The 12344-nt window shown below is 49.2% G+C and overlaps 1 protein-coding gene across 1 annotated transcript; it reads right to left on the reverse strand.

Moving 5' to 3' along the window:
* Positions 1 to 7894: 7894 nt before the first annotated feature.
* On the reverse strand, positions 7895 to 11922 carry LAMTOR5 (late endosomal/lysosomal adaptor, MAPK and MTOR activator 5). Its single transcript, XM_037038801.1, has 4 exons — positions 11821 to 11922; positions 10950 to 11011; positions 9066 to 9183; positions 7895 to 8228 (listed from the first exon to the last, which is right to left on the reverse strand). Exons 1-4 carry the CDS (start codon positions 11853 to 11855, stop codon positions 8168 to 8170), a joined length of 276 nt encoding a protein of 91 aa, XP_036894696.1. The 5' UTR covers positions 11856 to 11922; the 3' UTR covers positions 7895 to 8167.
* Between the last annotated feature and the right edge of the window lie 422 nt (positions 11923 to 12344).

The following is a 12344-nucleotide window of genomic DNA, read 5'->3' on the forward strand; positions in this document are numbered from 1 at the left end:
GTGCAGGCAGAATTTTGGGGGAAGGAAGAAAAAGCTAACGACAGGCTGTGCTTTGAGGGATGTTGAAACTGCTGTAGAAAAATCTCTACCATTAGTTTGAATGGCAGCAAGATGACCACTCAGTGGTCCAGAAGGCAGGAACTTCAAAGGAGTTCACCGCAAAGCCTGGCCTTCCCGATTGTGGGGTGGCCGCTGCTGGCACGGTCTTCTGTGTCCTTTGGGTGAGCTGTCGCCTTTAGAGAAATAAAAAGGCTGGGGACTTGGTTTAGGAATTCCATTTACAAAGCACTTGCTACAATGAAAATGGACACAGCAGTGAAATGCAGCAACTTCCTTGAATGGATCCTGGACCAGGAAAAAAGTGGCAAAGGACTTCGGGAAGTCAATTGGAGAAGTTTGAATAGGGACTGGGTAGCAAAGTTAAATCTCTTGGGTGTGATGATGGTCTTGTGCTTCTGCAGAATATGCTAGAAAGTATTCAGGAGCAAAGTGTCACAGTCTGCTGCCTTCTCACAAATGGTATAAAGAGAAATAGTGAAAAAGAAAATGTGGACGTTCTGAGGAAGGGGTTCAGCATTCTTTATTTCCTGATGTCAGACTGGCAAACAGGCTGTTTCTCACCAGAAAAAAGAATCCGCCCACCCAGCCCGTGGAATGGCCGTGTGGTGAATAGGCTGGGCTGGGAGACAAACTGGCGGATCGTTGAAAACATTCTAGAAAACCAACCACAACACACAATCCTATCCTCATCTCACCATCGATGTGGTGTTCAGCAAAGGAAGCCTCCGAAGGCTAGACACGCTGGGAAGAAAAAGAAACTCGACCGTTTTCTAAAATGTTACTCTTTTTCTAAGGCTGTTCATAGCACCGTGCTATGAAAACAAGTGAGCATTGTGAGAGTCCAGGATGTGAGAGCCAAGGTCAGTGCCCCGGCCGGGGGACTTGACTTCCTGAGGAGACTCCACTGCCACCTGCCTCTGCCCAGGGCCCTTCCACTGTCCACCCTGACTCGGAGGGAGAGTGTTTCCCCGCAGGCCCGAAACCCAGCATCGGAGTGAAAAATGAGGTAGAAAATTCAAGGAGCTCATTATAGAGGCGGCTCTGGGGTTGCGGTGGCCTGCAGAGGCAAACCCAGATCTAAGCCTGCAAACGCTGCAAGGAGGAGAAACCTGAGTCTAAGCGCAGCCCATCGCAAACAGCCAACCAGGTCGATCATTTCCTTGCTTGGCCGCTCCCTCTTCCCTCTAAAAGCCTCTCCCCAAGCTGTCAGTGGGTGTTTTTTAACTGTGTCCGAACTGCGGCATGCGGTTTGGTGCTGCCCAATTCAGTTCAAACTGAATTTTGCGCAATGCAAATGAATTGCTTCAAGGTTTGTTTTGTTTGTTTGTTTTAGATTTTATTTATTTTTAGAGAGAGGGGAACAGAGGGAGAGAAACATCTACGTGTGGTTGCCTGTCACATGCCTCCAACTGGGGACCCAGACCACATTCCCAGGCATGTGCTCTGACTGGGAATTGAACTTGCAACCCTTTGGTTCACAGACTGGCACTGAATCCACTGAGCCATGCCAGCCAGGTCTCCTTCAAGTTTTAATATGCCTCGGTTTACTTCTTAACACTATGGTCAAGGCACATAACGGGACCCCAGGACTCTGAGACCTGTGCCTCTGCTGTTCCTTGGGGACCTTGGGGACCTCAGGACGTGCATGTTTCCACAGGAGGAGATACACCCCCTTTCCAGGGTGGCAGGTTCATTTCCTGGGTTGCAAATGGCCATGCTCAGAAAGTTCAGCCCATTTGTGTGGCCTTTTGTATATTGGTGAAAGAAAGGACCTGGGGAGTAAGCTAGGGTTGTTACAGAGTGAACCATTGGGGCCTAGATACTGTTACCAAAACAGGCCCCTACCCCCGGGGTCTTTCTGTACTATGGTTCTTTGCCTGCAGCCCTTAGGAACTGAGGCTATCAATGCCAGAGTTGGGTAAAAAGAAAAGGAACTGTTTATTTGAAAGTTACACAGGTTTTAAAATGTCAGTTTGGTGCACTAAAAAAAAAAGTTACCCAGATTTAGAGTAATGGCTGAATGTTGCTGTTAAAAATCTCAAAGTTCCTTAAAACACCCACACCGCCCCCCCCCAACCCCCCGCCCCACACACACAGAGTCCTGCCTTCCCCGCCTTGCCCAGTCAGGCCAGTCAGGGTGCCACATCTCAGGAAAAGAAATAGAGGCCTGGAGCTCAGCCAGACTCCCGGTTCCTCCCAGTTGTCCATGCTCGGCTGGCAGGTGTCCTGCTGTCCCCAGCACCACCAGCTGTGTGGCGGAGGTCTCCAGTTCTTAACCCAAACCCACGCGGTGCCTCCTCATGGCCCGCCAGTGAGAGTCCCTTCACCCCTTTTCTTCCTGCAGGTCTCCCACCGTTCTCCATTTCGCATCGCCTCCGGTTCCTGGTGGCGGCCGCCTTTAGTTTAAATCCCAGCGTGCAATCTCCTCTGTAGCCCCACTTTCTTCTCCTCCCACAATCGACTACACCTGCCAGTGCTCCCACTTCTTGCCTTTCTGCGCGGCCACAGTGAGTCGGGGCAGGTGCGGCCCTGTGGTGTGGTCCCGCAGGTGTGATAGGGGCTTGTCTTCCCGTTATATCCTGAGTTTAAGTACTGAATACCTTCTGGCTCCACTCAGGCTGGAAGCTGGCCTACTGTGGATATGCAAAATAACTGTTTTGCATATAGATACGAAGACTAGTCTGCTGTTATAGATACGCAAAGTAACTCTCCCTGGCCCTGCTCCAGGTCTCCCTATGCTCAGCCAGGCTTGTAGGGGGGTGTGGCTATCCTATATTCTTGGACACCCCAAGTTCTAGACACCATTACAAATCCCTGCTTTGGGGGGCCCTGGGGCCTCCCACCCGACACCTCATTACAGTTCCAAGCCCCATTTTAATTGCGGTTTTTTGGGTACTTGATAATCTGACTGCCAAACACGTCCCAGAGAAGGTGTGTTCTTGAATTTTAATCAGGCTTTTTCCTCATTGAATTTTGGAAACGGGTAACGCGGAGTTCTCTGGGAAACTATTGGGATGATTCAGCTTTACTCATTCCATTTCCTTCTTCTGCTCCACCCTCCACCTCAAAAAAAAAAAAAAAAAAGTCAGCAGGAAGCTGCCTTTCATTCTCCCAGCACCAGCATCCCAGGTTTCAAACCAAAGTGTATTTCAGGCCAAAGTGTGTTTTTCTTGTTTTAGCTGGAAAAGCTGCACATATTTATGCATGTTCCTTTTCACTTTACTTTTTTTAAGTCCTCACCCGCGGACATTTTTTTCACTGCTTTTAGAGAGAGAGGAAGGGAGAGAAACATTGATGATTTGAGGAAGAAGCAATTGGTTGTATGGGCCCTGACCAGGAATCGGACCCTCGGCCTGGTTTCGGGACAACGCTCCGACCGCCTGAGCCACAATGGCCAGGGCTATGTCTGGTCCTTTTTGAAAAGTAAGAGGCTCTCAGGCTCTTAAAACCAGACTCTCTGAAACTTTCTGATGAACGTGCTAGCAGAATCCCAGCTTCGGGGGCCTGGGAGAGGCCTCAAAAAAGCAGTGACAGGGAGGGTGATGCAGTCCTGCGGTGTTGGTGGTGAGGGCCGAACAAGACTCCAGTAGGAGGCGAAACCCTGAAAGAGGGCAGCGGGATACTTTTCAGGTGTCGTTAGGAACATGACTGATTTTTTTGGTGGCAGCTTGTTGCTTTTTAAAATTTTTTAAAGATTTTATTTATTTATCTTTAGAGGGGAAGGGAAGGAGAGAGGGAGAGAAATATCAATGTATGGTTGCCTCTCGTGTGTCCCCTGCTGGGAACTGGCCTGAAACCCAGGCACATGCCCTGACTGGGAATCGAACCGTGATCCTTTGGTTTGCAGGCTGGCGCTCAATCCAGTGAGCTACACCAACAGGGCAGCTTGTTGCTTTTTAAAAGCCACGCTAGCTCTGATTCTGATGGCAGGAAGAGACGGGCTGGGCTTCACATCCGCAGAGCCCTGCTGGGACGGCTGGGTCAGAATCTCCGTCTGGCAGAGCAGCGAGTCATTCAGAGGTGTGCAGGGGTGCAGAGTCCTCAGCGATGAGCCCCTCAAAGCAGCCTTCAGAGAAGAAGCTTGGAGGTGCAGTGGGAAATGCAGACCGGGTGAGGATCTCAGCTTTGCTACCTTTTAGGCCTGCAGGCTCCCGGTCGGTTACGCTGTTTCCTCACCTGTAGGATGTGGCTAATGTTACTCAGCACGTTTGTTGTGAGGACTGGTATCAACACGATGGCTGCACATTTAACCCACTATTGGTACTTAGTTCATTACAAATGGTTATTAATCAAGTGGGGCCTGATATCAAGAGCAAAGGACCCTGAAGTCACCATCAAGTTACAAGCATTTTCGTATCTGTACCCATTTGACTTAATAAAGCTTATAGGGTCTGTAATTAAACATTATTCCCTTAACCTCTGATCTTCTTTTTTTCTTTTCTTTCTAAAAGATTTTATTCATTTATTTTTTTGGAGAGAGAGGGAGAAAGAAACATCAGTGTGGTTGCCTCTTGAGCGCCCCCTACTGGGGAATCTGGCCTGCAACCCTGGGCATGTACCCTGACTGGGAATTGAACTGGTGACACACTGCTCTGCAGTCCAGTGCTCAGTCCACTGAGCCACACCAGCCAGGGAATCTTTTTTTCTTTTTAATATTCTATTTATTCATTTTCAGAGAGGGGGCCAGGGAGGGAAACATCTAGGTGAGAAGAAACATTGGTGGGTTGAGACAATATTGGTTGCCTTTCACACGCCCCCCACTGGGGACCTGGTCTACAACCCAGACTTGTGCCCTGACTTGAAATCAAACTAGCAACCTCTCGCTTTGTAGGACGTCACCCAGCCCACTGAGCCACGTGGGTCAGGGCCCCTTAACCTCTAACCTTCCTACTCTTGGCCTGAAAGCTATTCAGCAAGAATTGCAGCTTGATTCCCTAAGTCACCACAATTACCCTCACTTCACTGTCAAATACAGCCCATGAATATAACTTCTAGCATTTAGGGACGTGGAGTAGCACCCAGCACTACCATGCAGAATTAGATTTTATTTTTGGTTGGATCTTCCCCTGTCCTCGCTCCATCCTGGTGCAGAGCAGAGGTATCACAGCTGCCTCTTACTCTGTGCCAGGCTCGTTCCAAGGTTGCCCGCCCTTTAGCTGGCGCCTGGGAGTTCAGATTTTGGGAGGGTTTCCACCCTTCCCTAAATTGTAAGAGTAGGTCACTGTGCTAAACTGTCTTGCTGACAATGTAGTTTATACCAAACACTTCCTTTCCTTCTGGGAGTCTAGAATTTTGAGCAAATTGCAGGACAGGGTGCCTAAGTGATGGACTCCGACAGTAAGGAGCTGGCTCGTGATTACTGGGGCTGGGACGTCCAGGACTCGCAGTTTGGCAGCCCAGCTCCGGTCCAAATGCATTAGACCTGTGTCTCAGCCTGAAGACAGGCAGGCAGAGACAAGGGCTCGTCCTCACTCAGCCTTGAGTCCTGTGCAGGCCATCAAAGGATTGGATGAGACCATGAGGTCGCCCGTCACATGAGGGCGATTTACTTAAAGCCCAGTCGACACAAAATTAACCCTCACAGGGGTGGTCTTTGGAAATCCCCGTGCAACCCTCCTTCGGCTTCAGCTCTGAAAAGACTGAAGACCAGCCATTTCCAGCCCCGACCTCTCTCCAGCTCGTCTTACGGTTTCATCGGCAGGACTGGGCGCAGTACCTCCTACCGCAACAGTTAGGGATAAACGAGTTCATTTATTCGTGCCGTTCAATGAAGTTGCCTCCTATGAGCCAGGTGCTGTGCTGGACAGAGGGGCGTGTGTAGGCAGAGGTGGCATGAGACGGGGTACAGGGTGGGCTCGGGAGACCGCGGGAGGAGCACTGGGGTTTTGTTCGCTGTGCGTGGTATGCAATGAGCACCCAACATGTTACTGAGCACTGAGGACGTCCTGTCAGAATTTGCCTCAACAAGACCAACCTCAAACCCAGCTGTCTTTTCCTTGTCATCCTTCCCGAGCTGACTTCAAAGGCACCCAGTTCTTATCTTCTAGACCAGATGGTTCAATTATCTTTAATCATCTTTTTAAAAAAGATTCTAATTTTTTTAGAGATGGGAAGGGAGAGAGGGAAACATCAGTGTGTGGTTGCCTCATATGGGCCCCCTACTGGGGACCTGGCCACAACCCAGGAATGTGCCCTGACAAGGAATCCAACTGGTGACCCTTTGGTTTGCAGGCCAGCGTTCAACCTGTGGGCCACACCAGCCAGGGTCTCTTTTATTCCTTCTTCCAATGTGTTTCTAGTCTCTAGTACTTGATTCTGAGCTACTTTGTTTCACAGAGCCTATTTCTTCCTAAAATGGAAATACCACCTCATATAAGATTAAATGAAGTAAATGCTTGTGTATTGCTTAACACGTACCTAGCATGTAGCAAGAGCTCGCTAAAGGTCGGCTATCATTACTTTGGCCTAGGAATTGGGAGATACATGGATAAGCAGAAGGAAGTTTTTCTCCTTGAAAAAAATTAGCCCCGTCTACCTCAGATTAACCTGAAAGCTCAACTTTGACCCTCACCTGTTCCAAGCCCCATTTTTCTAACAAGATTAAGGCCTAGGCTTCTTTATAAAAAATTGAAGGGGGGTGGAAATGGGACAACTGTAATGGCATAATCAATAAAATATATATTTTTAAAAAAGCAAGTATTCCGGTTCCTCCTCTGCATTCAGTATTACACGAATATTCCTTTTGGTTTATCATCTGTCTTCACCATGCTCACTCCCTCCGCCTGGAGAGGCCCAGTTCATACCACAAACTCCCCTTTGTTATGTCCACCTACTCTGCAGGGGTTTATTCCGTGCCTACCTAGTGCTAGGGCTGTTCCACGGCTTGGAATACATCTGGGAATAAGACAAAGCTCCTGCCCCGAAGCATCTAAGCTGGTGGAGCAGACAGGTGATATAACAAACACGCACAGCACTTCAGTGGTGAAACAAACATGCACAGCACACAAGTCCTGGCGAGAGTGGGGAAGGCGACACCCATGCACACCCCTCCTTCCACAGTCTAAGCTCAAGGCTGGGGCCACGCCTCACTCCCAGTCTCTATCTTCACACAGCACTTTCTATTGGTAGGTGCTTGCTATTTCTGAGTAAGTAACGGTAAGGTTCTGGAGATTTTTTTCATACGGTCAAACATGAAACCACCCAACAGCAACAGAAGCTGTATGCAAATTCAACAAGACCTTCCGTGCCTGCTGGGGAACCCTTCTGTTGAGAACTACAGAGGCTGAGGGGAAGATAATGGTCTGCACGCTCAAATGGTTTCTCTCTGGCCAAGTCCCACAGCGGTCTGGCCATTCGGAGTACAGGTTACAGCCTGGACTCTCAGGTCCATGTGGTGATGGCTGACTCTTTAGCCTCACAAAATTGGCTAAGAGGAGGAACTGCCATACAGAGTTACCAATGAGAATTCAGTGAGTTCTTAGCATATAGCAAGTTCTTAATATTACCCATTATATTTTTATTATGGGGCAGGAATATGCTTAAATATCCATGAATGGTGGTTGGTTAGGGGATGGAGGGACTGAGCAAAAAAGAGGACTCATGGGCAACTGTGTGGGGAGGGGTATAAGGGGACTGACTAAATGGTAATGGAAAAGTACAATAAAAATCAGTTAAAAAAATAAATAGTCAATGGGCACTTCTGTGAGAATGTATGTATTTCAGGAAGCTTCTGAAAGAAGAGAGTAATTTGGAGCAAAGACCTTTTTAAAAAATTACGATCTGATAAATATGAACACTTGGTAAGAGTTCTAGAGAATCCAGAAAAGATACAAGCTTTCCTCCAACCACATTTATTGAACATAACAAAATTCTATGTACAAAGTCACCTGCACCTGCCGCTGAGAAACAAGGTCTTTCTTGCTAATATTTTTATTAAAGTCAGCCCGCAGAGTGGTAACAGGCAACTCGCCCTGAACTCAGTACAAAAGGGCCCAGAACACATTCAGGGAGTAGCCGAACTACTGCAGCTGGCACAGTGCGAGAGACAAGTCACAGGGAGCGGCGCAGACCGGTGACAGGCTGCGGCCGAGCGGCCAAGCTGCCGGTGTCAAGAGGCCATTTTGTGCACGGCCACGGTGATGCCATCGTGCTTCTGGATCATGATGTTCCTGAAAGGCAGAGCGCATGACACTCGGTAAGATGTGCCCAGTGGGCGTCGGTGGAAAATCAATGATGAAGCTTGGTTTAGGACACAACTAAAACAACAGCATTTTTCTTTTCTTTTTTTTTTTAAGTTTTTAAAAAATTTTTAGACAGAGGGGATGGGAGGGGGAAGAAAGGGACAAAACATTGATGTTCGAGAGATACTTGGATCGGTTGCTTCTTGCACCGCCCCCAAACTGGGGACCTGGCCAGCAACCCAGGTGTGTGCCCTGGGAATCAAACCAGCGACCTTCGGTTCACAGGCTGGCACGCAATCCACTGAGCCACACCAGCCAGGGCAGCACTTTTTTCGATGTATAAAAGCAATATACGAACACTACAAAACTTCTGGGAACTACAGAAAAGGATACACTATGAAAGTGAAATGAACCCTACAGCTGAGCACCCTGGTTTTATCTGCATGCGTACTGTCATACACCTTTTCCTCTCCTTACAAGACTGTGATGACACCGTACACACTCTGCTGCATCCTGCTTGCGTACTTGGAATAGCTGTTCCCGTTACTACAGAAGCAGTTTCTGTTCTTTGACTGGTCTCCCTCCATTTTTTTTTCTTGGTGGACTGACAGTTCACGATAATTCTTCCTCTTCATGTGAGTGTTGCTGTCGTCTGAGAGCACATGGGCTTCAGAGACCAACCTGCCTGCCCATGTGGCCCAAGGGTGGAGACCCCTTACAGCCCACTGCACGAAGAGTCACCGAGGAACACAGGACAGGCCCTGCTCAGGTTTCCCAGGGACTTGACTGGAAAGGACAGGAAGGGACCTGCTGACTCCTACTCACCCGTTATCTGACTCTAGACACACCACAGGAATGTCCGTGGGGTCCGAGGTCAGCTTAGCTGCTTGCTGGGCCAGGACAGATATCACCCCGGCATGCTCATCTGACAGGGTCCCGCGGCCTGGAAGACAGAGAGGACGTCGTGTTGCCTGGCTGCCCTGAAGTGAGTGTAGTGCCGTGGTCATCCCTGTCACCAAACACAAACAGAGCTCAGTTCCAGGTCTCCTAGGTTAGAAACTGACGTGAAGTGATTCTGCTCTGGTTACTCAGGTGCTGACATCAGTGAGCGCGCCGCTGGACTTCAGTCCTCGATTAATGAAGCCATAACCGTCGCTCAGTTTTCAGCCATTCCCATCACCACCTCCAAACATCTTTGCCAGCATAGAAGGAAGCTGTAATTCAAGTCAACCTGAAAGCCATAAATTCACTTTATAGGACCCTTGCTAAAACCCCAAGAAAGTCAGAAGTGAGATGGACAAAAAGTAGTCGGTGAAGGCAAGAGACTTGCTGAAACCAACTCCTCGTGTGAAATCTGCTTTCCCTTTACTGAGCTAGCTCAGCCTCAAAGGGTACGACAGTCTTTACTCAGGGGCTCAACGGGAGGACCACCTTGACGGTGTGTGCGGACATTCTGCGAGCAGTCACTTCCACCAGAACGAGCTGGCTGGGTTCCAATGGCAACAGAATCAGCTTTTTATTGTTCAGCCTGTAAATAGTAATTAAATCACAGGCAGCAGGCACAAAAGAGGAATTACTAACTTCACAATATATCTGCACATATAATGGCAACACAAGCCTTATCTGCCAAAACTAGGTCAGGCAACAGGCCCGCAGCCCCAAAACACAGGGACGTATGTACATTGCCCTACAGACAGCGCAGCCTTTCGGGCCCTGTAGTTTCCTCACTCGAATTTCCATTCCTGAGCTGGGCAACTGCCCCACCCGCCTTTTCTCTCCCAACTCGCTGTGCGTGCAAAACTTGGGTTACACAGATTACTCTCCAGTCACCCTCCCAGCAAAAGTTCATTTTCAAAAAGTCCAGCAGTAAAGAGGACTCCTGGGCCCACTAGTTCTGATCTTAATCAGCCAAAATGTGTTATTATGTATTTAACTTTCCAGATTCCTTTCCTCATCTGTAACTGTTAACATCCACCAATAATACGGCCGGGTTGTATTGTTGTATTGCTGTGTTTGACACATAATACATAATCTTACAGCACCGTGCTGAAGCAGCTTTGGAGGCAGACTCAAATCCCAACCGAACCACTTCACCTCTTTAGCTACGTCCTGTTACGGGGATTAAACTTCATACACATAAGGCACTTGAGTGGTGCCTGGCACCCAGTAAAAGCTCAGTAAACGCAATTCAATAATTACTATGTTACTAAACAACAACTCAGTGAAGAAACTGAAGCTCAGAAAGGTTCTTTCTGGGCCAAGCAAATAAATGGAAGAGCAGGGAGCTGAACCCAGGTGTGTCCAATTCTGAAGCCAAATTCTTAGTGCCTACTCACTTCTTTGAGTGCAGACTAAAAAATTGCCCTGCAAGACTGCTGTGAAAACTGGAGATTAGTATTCAAATCCCAGCAGCACCAGCAGCCCGCACACATTCAACCCACTCAACTCAGCTGCTGCCATTACCGGAAGTCCCTCCCCACCCACTTTAAAATAAGCCAAACATTACTTTGGCAGAAACAACTGTGTAGTGCAAGGAACGTTTCTACCTTCATAAGCACCAAGTGACAAGTTTTAATGTTCTAATCTCGTTATTTGGAGGTAATCTCTACTCTCACAAAAGTAGCCACAAAATGGCAGCGTTAGCAGCGTGCTGACTGCCCGTCAGCATCAAATGTTGTGCCTCCCATGGAAGCTGGCGGGGATACTTACAGCCCAGGTTGAGCCCTTGCGAATCTGTGCACAGGACTCCAACAATAGATGGATTCTTCATTCTAATTCCAGAAACAAATGGTGTGAAAAAAGTGAATTTAAGTATCACGGCAACACACACAGGCTTTCTACACACCAGGCATTGTTGCAAGTGCTATAAACCAGTGCTTCTTAGCCTTTTTTTCATGATCGCCCCCCCCACACACACACCCGAGAAAAATTATCTAACTTAAATAGTTAAGCCAATTTTTCTCTGATGATATATCTAGGGTTCTGCTGCCCTTGTCAAAAACGCTTTAGTGTGCCAACTCATTCAAAACCACCGCAGAATCAATCACTCAAGCAACACGGTTCCCTCCCGGCGGGGCTGGGACGCTAAGGGGCAGGGGGGACGGAGGTGTTTCCCTGCACGCCTTCTTATTCCGAATTGTTCGTAGCTAGCCCCCGTTGAAAAACTAAAGGGACGCCTTTCATTCATCACCAAGTAACTGGTCACACACGGAAGGAGGAGCGTGCGTGTGTTTACGTTTACAAGCAAAGCTCGTCGGCACCAGCTGTACTTCCTCTCCCCAAATTAACCCATTTCCTGAACCTCGCGCACTACGCCCCTGTCCAAAGACAATTTCAACGTGAACGGCCGTTCAGGTCTCGGGCCGCGGAGACTCGCTCCGGAGGGAGTGTGCGGAGCCCCGAGGCATTTTAATTACGAGTTAACCGCCTCTGCGGCCCCAGAGCTCGAGTCACCGCCGGACCCCGCCGCCTGGGGGTCACGCGGTGTCCTCAGGCTACCCTACAGGCACAGCTCGCCTTTGTCCCACTCAAGTCCTCCCGCCGCGACCTCAGGACAGTCCGAACAGGCCGCACCACTCACGTGTCCTCTAAGTGCTGCTCCAAAGTAGCCTCCATCCCTCCAGGCGTCCGGTCCTTCCTCCTCCAACACAGGCCACCACCACTCCTCGGTCACATGACACAAATGGGCGTGCGCTCGACGGCGCCTCTGCAGGGTCAAACTTTGCTGCGCAGCCGCCGCGTTGGGAACCGGAAGCGCTCACTCCGTTCCAGCTGCGAGAGTCTTGCAGAGGTCCTGCTGCCGGAGCATCAAAAGGCGCTCCGGCGAGGTTCTGCCGGCCACTATGTGTCAGAGGTGTGACCATGGCATTCCGATTCAATAGAACCCGAAACGTCCGCCAGATTTTGTGTTAGTTTTACCGTGATGCGGTGGTCAGGCAGGGTCTGCGCCAGGGGGTGGGTCAGGGACCAGGAAGAGACACGTGACCCCATGAAGGGGTCCACAGGCTTGGAGGGGAAGCGACAGGCACACGGGGCTAGAGGACGAGGTAGAACAAGATGAAAACCCCCGCTTAGGTATGGGGAAAGTGTCGGAATTTTAACCAA

The sequence above is a fragment of the Sturnira hondurensis genome, unplaced genomic scaffold, assembly GCF_014824575.4.
Source record: "Sturnira hondurensis isolate 20B ecotype Veracruz unplaced genomic scaffold, ASM1482457v3 Scaffold0024822, whole genome shotgun sequence".
Taxonomy (NCBI): Eukaryota; Metazoa; Chordata; class Mammalia; order Chiroptera; family Phyllostomidae; genus Sturnira; species Sturnira hondurensis.